Raw genomic sequence first — 17,616 nt, 5'->3', positions numbered from 1 at the left:
GCCCAGTAAAGGAGTGATGCATAGGACTGCTGAACAAGTGACATGGAGTGATATGATAAGGAGGGATCACAAAGTCAACAATTGGGTCTTGAGAGAGGTCCCCTCCAGCACTTGCAGGCAAAATGAGGAAACACATTTTGCACAACAAGGCCACATTATGGAGAAATTCTCAAAACCAATTTCTAGGGACTCAAAATGTTTGGGTGCCCTTCTTAAGTGCCTGTACACTAACATATAAAATGTGGGGAGTAAAAACGATGAGTTAGAGAGATGCTTATCCTTGCAGAACAGGATTAAAGGGAAGGCAAGCAGAGGTGACATTATAGTGAGGGTCTGCTACAGGCCATCTGATCAAGAAGAATAAGAGGATGAGGTTCTCTATGGCCAGATAGGAGCAGCCTTTCATTTGCAAGCCCTAGTTCTGATTGTGAACATCTATCACCCCAGTATCTGCTGGAGGGACAACAAAGCAGTGCATAAACAATCTAGGAGTTTCCTGGACTGCATTGGTGAAAACTTCCTTCTCCAATTGATAGAGGAGCTTTTTGAGAGGCTCTCCGCTGGACCTCGTTATCACCAACAAGGAGGGACTGACAAGGAATGTGGGCAGTCTTGGCCACCGAGAGCATGAGATGATGGAGTTTACCATCCTTAAGACTGTGGGTAGGGCACCCAGCAAACTCACAAACCTGGACTTCAGGAGAGAATATTCTAGCCTCTTCAGGGGTCTGCTCAGCAGAATACCACAGGATAAAGGGAAGATGGGCAATGGACACAAATTGGAATACAAAAAGTTCAATCTGAACATCAGGCTTCTTTACTGAGCACGTGGTGGAGCAAAGGAACAGGTTGCCTAGAGAGTTGTGGAATCTCCTTCCTTGAAGATTTCCCTTCTCAGAATTCAAGAAACATCTGGACAGCGCTCTCAGAAATCATGGTTTGATTTTTGGACTGTCCTGTGCGGAGACAGGAGTTGGACCCAATGGTCCCTATGGCTCCCTCCCAACTCAGGATAATCCAAGATTCTGTGATCTTCAAAAGCCATCTGAACACCTGCTCGAGCAGGAGGTTGGAGCAGATGACCTCCAGAGACCCCTTTCAACCTTACCCATTCTGTGATTCTATGAAAAGTGAACTTCAAAAATAAATAAGAAGCACGAGACTAGGCAGTCTGGGAAGCTTCCACAGAAAATACCTGCCAACTGCCATCATGAATTATGTGCTTAGATATCTCCAGAGTTCATTGCAAAATATTCTCTTTTCTCTATTTGACCAGAACTGTTTTAAAAATCCTTTGGTTTGATTTTACAGAGTATTATAGAAAGTCTTCTTAAATCAGTGCACTATCTTCTGTTTTTAGACATCTTCAGTACATCTGAAACTAGTTAAGGGATTCAGCTCTTCCAAACCACAGCAGCTTTATTTTCGGTGAACTGTTGACAAAATAATTATAACTTGGTCCTTTATTTACTGCAAGTACTATCAACAACTCTGAACTTCACTTTGAAGCACTTTTATCATGTACATGCCAAAGATATATTTTATCATATACATACATTTCACATGGTTTGTTCATTTCCCTTCAAAGTTACTATGCAGTCTTAATTCTAAGAGGAGCTTGCAAGGACAAAAACAATCATTTAGATGCTTTTTCTTTTAAACAAACACGTTTTTTATAGACAGAAACAAATTACTGCAAATACCTCTCTGCAATCCAATTCAAGATTCTGTCCTCCAACCTCCAGCTTGAGAATTTCAACCTGATAATACCACTCCTCTTTGATAGGTGTGTACCATATATTACCCTTGTAGAGACTTGGTTCAATGCCACCTAGAACCTGAGTGAAAAGAGAAAGAAATTCACATGCTTTAGAATGACAGGTGTTTACCTTTGGAGTAAGTACAGGAAAAAGGGGAACACTTCACTGTGATACAGAGGGCATCAAAATTTTAATTTAGCACCTTTTCCTGTATTTTGCTATCAAATCTTTATCAATAATAAAGCAATTCGAAACATTTAAATTAAGAAGATACTGCTTCAGTACACCAAAAAAATCCTATAATGGGGCAAATTTCCAGCACCTGCTACAAATTCACACTGATTTTCTTATGAAACATCTATGTTCCAGATCCAAACCATGCCTTCAGTTGTTTAATCTAGGCAATGTTCAAAACCAGGATAAAATAGTAAACCTGCATATCATAAATTCACTTTATCAAAATAGCTTTAATACTGCTTAACCACAATTCATTCACATAAAAGAGGGAATACGATCATCATGTAATTGCTATCACCATTAGCTTTTGTCAAGACTTCCTTTAAAGCTTGTGACAGCATACTAGACCATCACACTTTGAACTCTACTAACGTAAGTTCTCTTAGGCCTTATCTATCTCAAATATGTTAACATTTACAGTAGTATGTGAATTTACAGCAGATTATTTACAATTAACTCCTGTGCTGATATGCTTATTTCAGCATATCTCAGAAAGAGTTATTCCAAATCATTATCCAGTACCATTATCCATATCCAAATCAAAACAATATCCAGTACTTTGAACAACTAAAATGGATGCAAAAACTTCCCTGATCAACAACAAGGGGAAAATCCAGTTCTCAGATTTTATCCTTTGCTATGCTGTCTACAAAAAAGACAAAGAGTCTTGATTCCTCTCCCCCTTTTCACGTCATATAAAAAAGTACTTTCAGATTTTGATGAGTTTGAACAGGCTTAATAGCTGAATAGAGGACCACTCAGCTTGAGAAAGGTAGCACAATCTTTCCTGAGGAAATACAATTGGTAAGGAGGTACACCACAATTTTTTTTTCTGTATTAAAATTAAAACTTGAAATGCAAAAGTTTATTCAAACTCAGGGGATTAAAAGAAAATAGAGAATAAAAATAACAAGACGCTTGAGTTTTGCCTAACTGCTTAACTTCACCTCAAAAAATTATAAAACATTTCATACATTTAACCACTAAATTTGGTAGTAGAATAATCATAGAAAAAAGGGAGAGAATTTAACAAAGATGCATCTTCCCTCTCAGATTGACAGATACCCACAAGACTACCTCCGTTGGTACCACTTCCAGAAACAGGCAGTCCAGCACCACACATCTGCAAGGAGAAAATGTTGGGAATCTTTGCCTGCCTCACAAGAGAATCAAAGAATGTCTCCACAGAACTTGAAGGCTTGAAGGTGTAGAAAAACAAAAGGAATTGCAGAAGTATTAATTACAAAGTTTCCTTATAGTAATGAGCAAGTCATTTAAGCAAGACTACTTTTCGCAAGTAAACTGAATTTCTGACAACCAAGTGATGAAAATCCTAGATATTATATATCATTAAAAAAAAAAAAAAAACACCTGTCATTTCTCTTTTTCTTTTTTTTTTTTTTTTTTTTTAAAGCAGTTTTAATCTTTAGCACTGTCAAAGAAATCTCTAAGGCATGAGAGTATTTTCCAACTGCAGTTTTGGAACTCAAATACTTATTTCAGTTTCAGGTAGAAGCTCTCATCAATACTTTCTGTCTGGAAAAGGATTTCAGTTATTAGAATTCTCAAACATGACTTTCTCTTTCCATCTCCTATGGTTAAAAGGACAGATTTTAAAGTGTGGAATTGCAGTTTTTAAACATAATTTAATTCTAATGAACTTTGGATTTGATGGCTTTATTTCCTCTTCTTTCTTCTAAAGAACTTTATATTCAAGTTCAACTGATTATTTGCTAGCTAGTTCTTTGCTACACTGTATGCCATACTTGCCTTTGCAGTTACTGAAGTACTACAATTTCATTGTAATTCAGATTTCTGTGCAGTTACGTCTGATGACAGGCAGGTCCACTGATTAGCTTGCAAGGTGCCAACTGCTCTTACTAAACAAAACATAGTGCAGCCTCAGAAGCCAACAACACTGAAGTCTTCAGAAGAGGGGAAAACTAAATATCCTGAACACGCTATTTGCCCAAAAGCAGAGTCTTAGAAGCAGCTCTTCTTTGTCTGTCTGTTGACACTGTATGACAGCAGCTGAGGTAAAGTCAATAGAACGATCACACAGCTCCTGAATAAAGCATTTTAATTCCAGAGTTGGCAGACAGTACTGAATCATCTGTTCTAAATGGATACATCTCAGTTTATGAATTTCTCAGACAGTTCTGTGTAGGTTGAAAGCTATGACTATGTAGCACAACAATTACAATTTCAGTTTTAGATTACAAGCTTATACATTTTAGGTTTTAATTTAAACTTCTATCTGAATTTCTTACCTCATAAGAACAAGATGTATTTGGTTATATGTTCATGAAAACATGGTAGCTAATATTTGTTCTGAAACTACCCATATATACTTTCTATCTCAGCTTTTACTTGATGAACGGGGAATGTCTTAGAATGAACTGCCAAGGGCTTTTACAAAAGATTCAGCAGTCTGCTGACAAGTCTTGAAGGAGATTATCAGAGCTCTAATAAATGCTTTCTGCACACACACAGGAAGCCTTACAACTTTTACTCCTATCCTCCAGTGTTACAAGCTCTTAAAAAGTTTATTCCAGATGCGTTAAAATTAGAACCTTTATCACTAGAAAAGCCTAAATCCACATATGAAACTGGGATACCATCATAACCCAATTTATTCTTTCTGTATTTTAACAAATCTGAAGGATCCTTAAGAAAGAGTCATTGGAAGGGATGACTCTCATGCTGTCAGATCATCATCTGTCCTCTTTAATATATACATTTCTATTTATTGTCACTGTGAAAGATAAAAGCTGGGGAAAAGATTACTTACCTTGGCTAAGGTGTCATAAGCAAGACCAAGAATTCCATGCCATTTAACCCCTGGTAAGAAGAAATTCTCTGATTCAAGAATGGTAGCGATGTTGATGGTGTAGCTGCCATCAATCCCCTTTGGGATAGTAATGACATCTGTACCCAGCACTCCAGTCCAGCTTCCTTGACTATACTTAACTGTAACTTCGATCCCTTGTGATTTGTACGTACTTGACCTTTAAAAGGAAAAGATACAATTAGGTGTGAGCTGCTTATTTACAATCCAAGACACCAAAACACTGCCCAATCTTTATTTTTCACAGATAGGAAAAAGAAAGTAAAATCTGTAAAGTCAATCATGTATACACACAGAAGAAGGGGGATGGACTTTAAAGGAAGTAACAGTCAATTATAATAATAATTAAAAACAAACCCTTGAGCCCCTGCCTGAAGCCTTAAATAATTCAAATTTCCTCTCCCATTTCTTTAAATTTAATCTAAGGTTTTGTGCCATATAGTGCAACGTGTCTCTGACTCAGACTGGTCCATCAAAATAGGAGCAATAATTTTTAATTGGAGATGGAACGTACTAAGTAGTGGTAAGAAATAAAAAGCTTGAAATATCAAGATAACCGGATAGCTGTAGACTAATATCTCATTGATACTATTGAAATTCCATTTTGGATGAATGAGAATATTACTGTGAGTTAAGCAGTAAGACACACATCTAAATCTGCAGTCTGGCCTGTCCATAAAGAAGTTAGTAGATCTGGATATAACTAACAAATGATTCACTAACTTGGAGAATGAAAGGGAGGATTTCCTTCTAGACCAAGATAACAAAAGCAAAGAAGCAAAGAAAATAAATCCTGGTTAGAAAGCTTAGCAAAAACATTACAAAAAACATGAAATTTTTCATTTCAAAAACCAGTAGTATAAACATAGCAATCACCCTCCATCTGCATCGCAAATAAGGAACACCTAGATCCCTTACAATCTATTTTTGGTCCCATTCCTTGGCATGCAGTTTCTCCTCCTAAGGAGAAAAATGACCATGCTTACTTCATCGGAGCAGACTTTCAGCTTGACAGCCTTTTTAAAAGTAAATCTAAAAAAAATTACATGCGTGTAACACAATAGAAAGTGGAGGTCATTTATCAAGCGCAGACAGCTTTATCCACCCAGCCTTAATCTAACAGCTGCTCTGACAGAAGCTGCCGTGAAGCCTTGAAGTCGTTGACTGCAGTGCAAGAGATGAGAGCTCACTGACAAGAGCTGACTTGGAGAGTGCTTCTCCTGGCCCGTAAGCTGCCACGGGAGGCTCCACAGCCACCTTTACCTGAGCCAGCCAGAAAAAAGATGGAAGAATTTTGCCTGCCATGGAGAACACCATTCAGATGGGTACACAGATACTCCCACCTTTTGGGCACACACACATTGTTGGGCAATTTCACCAAATGCCCATGCAAGTGATCCTCTTCCAAGTTAATGGAGGAATAAAAGGCCAAGCTATAATCACAGAAAGATATAATGGCCTGGGTTGAAAAGAATCTCAAAAATCATGTAGTTTCAACACCCCTGCAGAGGGCAAGGCTACCAACCACCAGACCAGGCTGCCCAGAGCCACATCCAGCCTGGCCTTGAATGCCTACAGGGATGGGACATCCACAGCCTCTCTGGGCAGCCTGTTCCAGTCTGTCACCACTCTCTGAGTGAAAAACTTCTTCCCAATATCTAACCTAAACCTCCCCTGTCTTAGTTTAAAACCATTCCCCCATCCCAAGTAGCTCTTGATATTTCCAATGCCTAGCCCTTCAGGGAACTTCAGGTCTCAGTGGCTTGTAACATCCAAGACAGTAGAAATAAATGAGAAAATAGGCTCCACTGACTATATTTCAAAATGCACAAATTCCAGAGTCACTTGCACTTACTACCTGTATCTGGTCATTTCTACTGCTGTTTTAATGTTCTTTCTAATTCTGCTTTTCTGTGACGTTTAGACAAAGGGACATCTCTGCTCAGTCAGGGTCTTCAGAGCATTACTGTGATACTGGCAGTACATCTTATAAATCAAAACAGAGTCTGAATAATTAGCAACATAAGAGAAACCTGTGGGAGAACATGGAAAAGGAAGGGAAAATACAGGGCTGGTCATGTTGAAAAGTGTCTGGCTGTGCAACAGAAGAAGAAGCATCTGAAACTAGAAAGATAGGTGAGTACTGGAACAGTAACACAAAGCCAGTCTGCACGTACTGACTCTGCATGACCAGCAACAATAGCAGCACATATCTGTTCTTCCATGAGCGCTAATAGCCTCATGGATTGAGCTCTGGAACAGGATACAAAAGGACTGGGCTCATCACCCAGTACGGTTGGTGAATTCTTCTGCACAAAGGCAGACAAGTCACTTCCTCCCCTCTGTGCTTCCACTCCTCTAGAAATGTGTATGAGGATGTTCATCTCACTGGTAAAGCACACAAATGTCACACTGAAGAGGAAGCCTTATTAATTATTTCAAGGAGAAAAATTCCTAATGTGGGAGGGATCTGACATCGTCCTTGTGGCAGTAATTATATTGTTCTGCAAAAACATTTCCTGCTACATCTTATTGACTGTAATCAGCCCATGCTTTTCCAACTCACTGATCCGAAAGAAGAAAATGACTTTAGAGGTCAAAGCTAGAGAGTTGTTCTAATTCACAGGCAGAAAGTTTTAAAATAAACGCACAGCACATACAAGCCATTTTGGCTATGAAACAAATATAAGAAATACAGCTTTTTCAGTGGGATGGAGTTGTCCTGGTTTCAGATAGGACAGAGTTGATTTTCTTCATAGTGTATGGTATGACGTTAGGCTCTGGCTTTAGGAGAAAAACGATGTTGATAATGCATCGATGTTTTAGTTGTTGCTGAAAAGAGCCAAGAACACTTCAGTTTTTCAGCTTCATACACTGTCCTGCCAGTGAAGGGGCTGGAGGTGGGCACAAGGAGCTGGAAGTGCTCAGAACCAGGAGAGCTGACTTAAACTGGTCAAAGGGTATTCCATACCATATGATATCACATGAAAAAGCTATAAAACTGAGGGGAGTTGGCCAGGGGATTGCTGCTGCCAGGGGACTGGCTGGACATTGGTTGGCAGGTGGTGAGCAATTGCTTTATACATCACTTGTTTGTGGTGTTTGGTTGCTTGGGGGTTACACCACAAGGGTGTACCTTTGCAGGAAAAAGGCCTACCAGAAGATAGTCCTGTGGTACTACCACTCTCTTCACCCTCTCCTTAGCAGTTACTGTTTTCTCTCCAGAGCAGCCAACAGAAAATTCTCAGCTCTTGAATGGCTCTCCAGTCTCAGCTTAGAACTCCAGTAATGGGTTCATTACCATATGTAGTTAATCCTCAGTACCGGCCTACAGCACTGAACAAAACATAGTCAAAACATTATTTCTCTGGTCATTCTACAGTTAAAGGAAGCTCAAAAGAGCAACAACAAAACCACTATGCATGAAGCACTGTTTAATTTTGACCTCACCAAACATGCAACTCCTTCTTCATTTCATGCTTTCCCATTGCCACTCTGCATAAAACAAGCCTTTAGGTTTTCCTGTCTGCGCTTTTTTTTTTTTTTTTCCTGAAGAAGCAAATAATCTTTACAACCAGCAATGGTGAAGAAGGGATGGAAAATGGCAATTGACCAAAAGATGTGAACAGATGTTTTCATTCTCTCCAGTGATAGATAGATGGCACAAGACAAATGATTCAGAGCCAATGACTTTAAGACAAAGTGAAAAAGAATACTGAGCAACCAACCTAGTTGTCTACAGGCTACTCCACAACATAAATTACTGATTTTTAACCAAGGAGCCCTTCTAATTTGAAGGGGTTCCGGAACGACTTTCTAATTCACCCTGAACCATAAAATATGCAGTGTACACAACCAAACTTGCAGGGCCATAATGTAAAGCAGAAGCTTACTTTTGCCAGCAGGTATATAATTTATTGCATAATCTCAATTTTTTTTCCTTGTAATTTTCTTATCCCACCTAACTCTTAAGCAGTTTTTTCTTTAAACTTTAGACTGTGAGGTAGTGATACTTACACTGAAATAAAACTGGATACTAATGCTGAATTCTGACCGTTCGGGTATGTCATTCTCTTATGTGCTGTTACAATGCTAAGGCTGATTTAGTTTTAAGTCTGAAGACCACTTTATAAATTTGTTTAAGTAGCTCTTTTATCATTAGTAGCATATTCAATAAAAACTACTTATTATTTTGAATAGTATGAGAAACAAATGCCATAACTTTTTTTTTCTTTTCAATTTATGAGGCCATTTCTCACAACATTATATACCTTGATGACTTATGAAGTATGAACATCAATGACAGAACTTTTCACAGCAGAATTTTTTAAGAGCCACTCAAAAACCCAAGTCATTAATGAATTCATGAGAATAGCTCTGCTTGTTTTGTATGGAAAACCTGAGATAATTAAACAATGCAATTATATGACAAGAAAATATAATATGATCAAACAAATTGGTTACAAAATTGCTCAAGGAAGGTTGTCCTGAACAAAACACATGCCAAGTTCCTTAAGACTCTTGAAACAAAGATGATACCTTTCCTATGCACTCTCCCCAGTTTCTGTCCAAAATCAATCATGCATTTAATTTAATATTTTGATCATTTGAAAAAAATTAAAATAAGATTTTAGCAATCAGGAAATTCGTACTCATCATGATGTTTCTCCAACACAATATTCTAATAAGTATTTACCTCTAACTCAGTCCCAGTAATTTTACTAATATAACAAATTACTAACCCTTCTTTTCTCTTGCATTCAATTTGCAGTTTATGACTTTGATATGAAAGCACTTTATGATGAGAAAAGGAAAAACTACAGAAATAAGTATTAGATGAGAGACAATGTCTTTATTTAATTTTGAAGTGTCCTACATAGAATGGAAGAAAACTGCACACAAACTACTTGCTTCACTTGCACATGGGTAAAGTTTACATTGGAGTCATTTTACAGACCTGGCTGACATAAAAGCAAGGCCCCTGCCTACCATTTATGCAAAATCATTGACAATCAGGGAAAGTGATCTGATTGCCAGGAAAAGGCTAGTCTCAAAAATAGATGAGCAATGAGCCTATAGGCCCAGTGGCTTCACCTCAGCTCAGGAAGAGTTACAGAAAATCACTTGCTGGAATCCATTCCCAAACACACAATAAACAAGAAGGTAAAAAGGGACTCTGCAACTCTGCAAGGAATTTCACAGTCATACCACGTCTGAACAACTCGTGCCCTCTACACCAAGATGACTGGCTACATAGATGAGGAGAGAGCAGGGGCTGTAGCACGTCTTCACTTTAGTCAGACTGTTGACACCATCTCCCACAGCATTCCCATTTGGAAGCTGAAGATGTAGAGCTGGATGAACAGACTACTGGGTGTCTGAAAATGGGCTATACCTTCATGCCTAAAAGAGTCAGTGATCAATGGCTCAGTGTCAGGCTCATGACATATAGAGTGCATGACATCAGTGGGGGGAAAATTTTTGTGAAGAACTGACATGATAGTCCGACTGCACCCTCAAGCAGATTTTCACAGAACACTACCTTAAAGAGCGTACTGAATGGCAGAGCTTGAATCCAGGGCAACCTTGAAAAATGGGAAGACCAGACCAACAGAAACCTCATAGCATTCAACAAGGAGAAGCATAAAGTTTTGCAGCTCAGGTGAAAAAACTCCATGCATTGGGATGGGCTGAGAAGCAACAGAAAGGGACCTCAGGTGATGGTAGACACCAGAATAAGAGCCAGCAGTATACTTGCACTGTGCATATAGCAAACTACAACAGACTGTATTTGGAGGGCAACAGTCAATATATCTAAGCAAGTTTATTATCTTTTTCTGGCCAGCACTGGTGAGACCACAACTGGAATATTGTAGCCAGCTGTATGAAGCCAGTTAAACAGGGATGTGGAACTACAGAAGATGGACTGGTAGAGGGCTGCCAAATAGGTCAGGGACCTCAAGAAAGGACCTATGAGAAGTTAAGGATCTTGGCTTGTTTTGCAAATGAAGCTAAAAGAAGAATTCATAGCAGCTTACAACCACTTGAAAGATGGCTACAGAAATGACACAGGCAACTTTCTTTGTCAGGGTTAACATCCTTTTAAGTTAAGTAGACTGTTAAGTACAGTTTGGGTATGAGGAAACATTTCCTCTACAGGAGAACACAGCACATGAGCGAAGCACACTACCCTGCCCAGAGTTCATGAATTCTCCACCCTCAGAGGCTTAAAAGACTTGGCAAGAATCAGCCGTGGCTAATCCATTCCAGTGACAGCCCTTGCCTCAGTGGCAATATGTAAGAGATGGCCTACAGAGTTTTCTTTCAGTCAGTATTTAAATGCCTTACTGATTACAGCGGGGCCAAGATGTGCCCCAGCTGACATGCCTTAACTACCTGAAAGGAAAGAAGCCTGATGTAGCTGGGTTCAAGTGTGCTAATGGCTGCACTTCATTCTGAGCAAATTCCAGTTCTGCATCAATCCAACCTAAACTAGGAACTGCTATCGCAATTGCTTGCTGCTATTACTGAATTCAAATCACTTGGTAAAGTACCCTTAACTCTGCAGGGCCTAATTTTCAAGGTTTCATCATTAATTTTGTATCAAAGTTCTCAAAACACAATGTACACAGAGAAAACTGATAAGAGGCTGTAACCTTCAAGTGATTTCATAGCATTCTCAACACACAGCCTCTGTTGTTGCTGCTGTTTGCAATGGTGTGTGGTTCTTTTAAGAGAGGCCTTGCCTGTCCAGACAAAGTAATGTCACTGAAAAGGGAGGAAGAATACTTCTGCTTTTAGTTCCTTACAATTCAGTTTTCTTGTAATTACAGCCACTACCTATGGAAGGGGATAGCAAGCAAGTAAAATTCTGCAGTAGTGCAGAAATAGCATTCAAGTGCTAATTCTGGACTTTTCAACCTATGTGAAGCATCTCTACCAACAGCTGAATATGTGACAGGAGGTAAGGTTATTCTACTGGGCAGCATGGAAATACTGGCTTTGCCTCCATCACTAATGCATCTTATTAGAAAAAAAAAGCAATACCCTATGGTAAAACACACGAAGAGGTAAAGATAATGTTGATGTTCTCCTGACTCTCAGACCTTCAAGTAATTTTATCTACATTGTCAGCTAAAGCACTCTGATTAGTAGAAATTTACCTGAAGTAATTGAAACTAGAGAAGGGCCAAAAGGAAAGATGAAAGGAGGGTGAATTATTCACACAAAGCTGTGCTTGGCTGTGACTGCCAATGTCAGCTCTGGTTAAACAGTGAATTTTGTGTGTAACAGGCACTAAAATCTCCAAGTCATATCTTATGAACACCCAACTGGGCCTGTCCCAAACAGTGACTGAGGACCTTGTCCAAATTAAATAACAAATTAGTTTTTGACTAATTAATTTTGGTTTTAGATAAAAAATCAAGCACTAGATAAAGTTAGTGTTAGTTATTGTTTTTAAACAAAAGGAAAGTAATTTTAAACTTGTAATTCCTCCCAAGACTGTTTGGACAAGAAACTGGTTGAAGTTGGAGTGATTTTGCAAATAATTCTTACACTATAATCTTCCTTTTTCCCCAGCTCTAATCAGCACAGGGCCCAGACCTGTTTTGCTGTCATCATTTCATCACCAGATCATTTTGCTGTCAATGGGAACATTTGTGGTGTCAAATGGTGGACTCTGCATTGGGGACAGCTGACCTTCTGGTTCAGGAAGAAAACCCTCTCAAGAAGAAACCCACTCTCAATGGGATGTCAGGGAAGCTCCATGAACTTCCTGATCATCTTCTTATGCATCGAGGAGTCAGAATCTCAAAGACATCCTATCCCACCACAGCGTGCAGAACAGGTACTTACAGCTCTGTATTGAAGTAGGAGGTGACATCAGGATCAGGCACACCTGCTACAGCAAAATTACTGCTCCCAGTGTCAACCAGAATATTTAACTGCCGAAACAGAAGAAAGGAGAGGTGGTTTTCATATTCAACTAAACAAACAAAAAATCATTAAAGTTTTTTTGTCTAAACTAACTTTAGTTTAAAAATGAAGGTGAAAGTTGCTCTGAAAAAATAAATACAAAGCGTTAACCTTGGGGAAGACACGTTGCTGTGGCCACTTCAAAACAGCTGATTATAATGCAATGCTTAAAAAATAGCCATTCTCATGGAAGGGAGAACACCCACCAAGCCCATATTTGCATAGCAAATGAATTTATGAGCACTTCAAACTTCTTTTTGGCCCAATCCATGTGTGCCAGCAACCTGGGCTTGTCTAGGACACATACTGCTTTGTGGCCCGTTTAAAGCACTGCTTGCTGTAGGGCTGATGAGGTTTCTAGATGGAGGACTGAGTGCCAGTCAGAGCAGAAATAAGCATAAACATGAAGTTTGGAAAGCATAAGAATAAAGTATAACTCCTTCCAAGCAGCATTACCCTACCACAGTCTTCACTACCTGGGAACAGGAGGCCAGATTAATAAGCATAGTGAGAAGCACTGATTGGAAGTCAGCCTTAGAGTGGGCCATTTGTTCAGTTAATTGGGAGGATAATTTATGCCAAAAATTGCCTAATAAAAACACAGAAAAAAATGAAATCCTCTCCCCATTTGGCTCAGGTGGCCAGTCTGGTTCACCATAGATGTGGGAAAATGTTTGTACTAGCACAAAGCAGAAGGGTCACAGCTGTGAATGAGCTGAGATGTGGGATCACCTTGAAACTACAGCTTGGAGTGCCATTAAAAGATAATTTAACCCAGAGACTGCACCACTACCAAAACTTGTGGTCATGCTTTTGCCTGCTCTTGGCAGTATGTTTCCCACGGCTTCTTGGCACAAGCACTAGTATTCATGTGTCTGTGCTGCAAATCAGATCAGTTTCCTCACCTACAGTTACAAAAAATTAGTCATCTGTCAACTCAAACAGCTACTTGATAGGAGATGGTAGGAGCAGATACTAGAAAATGGTGATTGCCTCCTTTGGTGACAGTGTGGTCTCAGATTGGCCCCAAAATAATTGTGAAATCATGTTCTAGGCAATAGCAGACACCTGCCCCTATAACAATATTAAGGAATTAAGAATTTTCCAGTAGGAGGGAGAAATCAGGACTGGTTTGCCTGTGCTTTGAATACAACTTGAGCCCACCACATCTGTAGCCCTCATCAGTACATAAGACTCAAGACTGAGCACCAAAAGCGGATGTGGGAAGAGTAAGAAAGATACAGTAAATGAGCTCAGTGTTGACAAAAGAGGTGGAGAAACAGAATCGAGTTCAGAAAGGAGCATAAAGACAAAGGAGGATAAAGCATTTGGAGAAGACACGCTGAATGCTTCTTTAATAGATTTTACAATGAGCATACACACACAAAAAAAAGTGTGAGCTGATGTTTAAAAACATTTTTGGTTTGCACATGGAGAGGAAGGAAATAGCAGGTTGCCCTTGTTTGACCTAGCTAATACAATATGGGACTGCAGAGATCTGAAGAAAACAAACTCAAAATCAACTAGTAATGTGTGGGACTCGTTTTTGTACTTGTCATTGGCATTCCTAGTCCTAATCATGCAAAAACTTTAAGAATAAATATAAATAAAACTATAACCTTAGTCAAGTTATTTACCTACCTCACCACATCTCAGATTTTAGTCTAAGTGGAGACAATACATTAAAATTTATTTTGCAATCACACACAAGCTAGACAGACTTTTAAAAACAAAAGGACATATTTAAGTTCACCTGGCTCAGGAACTGAGGCTCTGAAAGAAAATGAGAACCTCTGAGGCATGACTTGCAATAAAATCCACAGTTTACTTCATACATTGTTTTGCTGAGATTAAAATCTAACATTCTGTCAACTACCTATGAAAGTAAGAGTTATTCCTTTTTTTTTTTCCCCTTTCCCCTCTGGGATAGAAATTATATTAAAAATAAATAACAAAGAGCAGTTACAATGCATGCATCTATCAGGACCAACAAAAGTTACCTCAAAGGGGTGCTGCAGGGCTTAAATTAATTAGCATTGCCAAGGCAGTCCGGAATGTTTGAGTAATAGGCACTGTATATCAGCTGCATAAATACATGTAGGTGTTGCCCTAGCCTCAGTAATATGCATGACACTGTACATGGAGGAGGACTGGGAAAAAAACCACATGAACAAAACCTCAATCACTAAATAATGACACATATGAAAGATATTTCTTTCCTTCCCACCTTGTATAAAATGTTAACATCACAGAATTCGCAAATCACTGAGAAAATTAGCAAGTTTACTGCCCACAGGACAGAGCAAACCAACATTTCCAAAAGCAAACTGATACCCCCCCAAGAAAAAAAAAAGAAGAAAAAAAGCAAAAAAGAAAACACAAAGACAGCTAACCATGCAGGTCCCAGCCCACTCGGCTGCAGCCGAGCTCACACGACAAATCACTATTGAGGCTGACATTCCTGATCTGCATGTTTGTGCATAATGAGACGCGGGCGGCCAGGGCAGACACAGATTTATTGTGAACCTCACAATGGCAGCAGTGATTAACAGATCATTTTGGGGTGGGTATAACTGACTGAGCACTCCTTCTCTTCCCACTGCCCTTTGGCTCTGAACTTTCTTTAGTGCCTCCCCATCTCATTAAGAGCCACTTTCATGTTGTCGCTGCCAGAGCCTGTGTTATTCTGTGCCAATTCTCTGCCAGTGTAACAGGGATGCTGGGCAGCTTCCAGACCAGCTCTGGTGAGTCACAGGGCAGCAAACAGAGTTCTTGAGGCCCAGGGCCTGCCCTGCTCCATCTCCGGAGGTCAGCTGGGCCCATCTCACAGCAGATGGAAGTGACAGCTGTCACATTTCACCATCTTGCTTGCCAATGAAGCCTGAACTCCACGGCTCCTCAACTTGTCCCTTCACCTATCTGCAGCAGGGAAAGAAGGCACTGATGCTGAGGGAGATCCAACAGCGATGGAAGCATTCTTCTCAATGGCCTCCTGGCAAAGCACCAGAGACCAAAAACCAAACCTCTCCTTGGCTGGCAAAGCAAATCCACTGGATTCACGGCAGCCACCTTGGAAGAATCATGTCCTCTTACAACGGATTATTTAGTCATTGCCATGTTTTTTTCAGAAACTATTAGATGATAGCAAAGATCAGAGAGGCATGACTGAATCATAGAATAATCGTGAGTTGGAAGAGACCCACAAGGATCACTGAGTCCAATTCTGGGCTTCACACAGCACTCAATGTCTGAGAGCACTGTCCAAACACTTCCTGAACTCCAGCACTGGTGGCCGTGCCCACAGTCCTGGGCAGCCCGTTCCATGCCCACCGCCCTGTGGTGCAGCCCCTTTCCCTCACCCCCAGCTGCCCCTCCCCTGACACAGCTCCATGCCGTTCCCTCAGGTTGAATGAGGCTACAAAGTAGAAAACTCCCAAATGCTGCTGAGTTATCACATGCCTAGCATTAGAAACCACGTAAAACTCTTTTCCTTTCACTTCCTGAGGCACAAAAGGAAAGCCTACCATTGTGGGTTTTTTTTTTCTTCTTCTTCTTTTTTTTTCCATTTCCAAGTTCAGCTTTAGATCTATACAGCAAACTTAAAAGCCTTTTTATTCGCCCCAAAGGTCACCTTTACTACAGCTGTTGGACATGAAATCGGTACCTCATATCATACCTGAAGATTATTATTTTGTGAATAGTATGTTTCATACAGAGGTAGAACTAATATAAATATTAATAAGAGATTCACAGAGGTGTCTATGTATAGAGCGAGCAAGACAGAAACATCCACTTCTGCCACGAAAAACTTACAGCTGAAATCTGGCACCCTATCTACACGCCATTAAGTTCTGCTTCAAAAAAACCCCAAACAACTTACGACCTGTTTACTGAAAGTCATGAACATTGAAATGCATCAACAGAGAGGCAGAAGTCTCCTTAGGCCATATATCTCATACACTGTTTTTTACTCTGAATGGGTGAATATTTCTGAATATTTCTGAATATTTCTGAATGGGTGGAGACACTGAAAAAAAAAAACCAAACAGTTGTAATGATTCATTTCAAGTGGAAGTCAAATACATTGTCAATACTTCAAGGATCTCTCAAACTTTCCAGTGCTTGATTCAGCATCAGCATCAAATAGCACTTACTGTATACTCACTCAACTGCTTCAATAATTTAACTCATCACTATGTCTTTAGGTTTTTGTGTTTTTTTTTTTTTTTTTTTTTGTTATTGTTGGTTTTTTTAAGTTTTCCATTGCCGAATATTGTTGTATTTTGGTATCTTTTTTCATTCGGCAAAGCTTCCTCTGTCTGTGATTCAGGCTCATGCCCTGCCTGCTACTGCAAGTGCTGTTAATATAACATCATCAGCACTAGGCATTATCTATGTCTAATTTAACTGTCTGGTGAGAAGTAACGTGCAGTTTGCAAAATGCACAATGCATTCAGAAAGTGACTTCACTATCCCTGAGTAGAGACAAACCTTGCCTCTGTTCTAAACTACACTATATTCAAACTTTGGGAAGTGCTTCCTGTTTCAGCTTGAGGTAGAAGTTTTTGGTCATGTTCAGAAAAAAAACACAAAACCAACCCCACGGGCTGCAAGGTGCATAACTCACTTCTTTGAAACAGTTCTCTGCGGGGGTTTAGCATCCACTCTCTTTGCCAGGTGTGGAATACTAGGGCTTGCATGCAACCTTGTTGCACCATTGTTTCTCTGGGTAACCCACACTGAGATGGACATCATCTTCATCCCCATAGAAGACTGGCCCATGGAAAAACCCAG

The 17,616-nt window shown here is 39.7% G+C and overlaps 1 protein-coding gene across 2 annotated transcripts in view; it reads right to left on the bottom strand.

Annotated features, from left to right (window-relative positions):
• BACE2 (beta-secretase 2) overlaps nt 1-17,616 on the bottom strand; it is a 56,296-nt gene that overhangs the window by 19,653 nt on the left and 19,027 nt on the right. For both annotated transcript variants that reach the window (XM_085208773.1, XM_085208767.1), the window contains exons 2-5: nt 12,703-12,791; nt 4,789-5,005; nt 3,067-3,195; nt 1,704-1,838 (exon numbers count right to left, since the gene is read on the bottom strand). In XM_085208773.1, coding sequence (XP_085064899.1) covers nt 1,704-1,838; nt 3,067-3,195; nt 4,789-5,005; nt 12,703-12,791 — 570 coding nt within the window. The remainder of the gene's footprint in view (nt 1-1,703; nt 1,839-3,066; nt 3,196-4,788; nt 5,006-12,702; nt 12,792-17,616) is intronic.

The sequence above is a fragment of the Meleagris gallopavo genome, chromosome 1 (genome assembly GCF_905368555.1).
Source record: "Meleagris gallopavo chromosome 1, MGAL_WU_HG_1.1, whole genome shotgun sequence".
Lineage (NCBI taxonomy): Eukaryota > Metazoa > Chordata > Aves > Galliformes > Phasianidae > Meleagris > Meleagris gallopavo.
The sequence above is the reverse complement of the archived record's forward strand: the minus strand, read 5'-3'. Positions and strand labels throughout refer to the sequence as shown.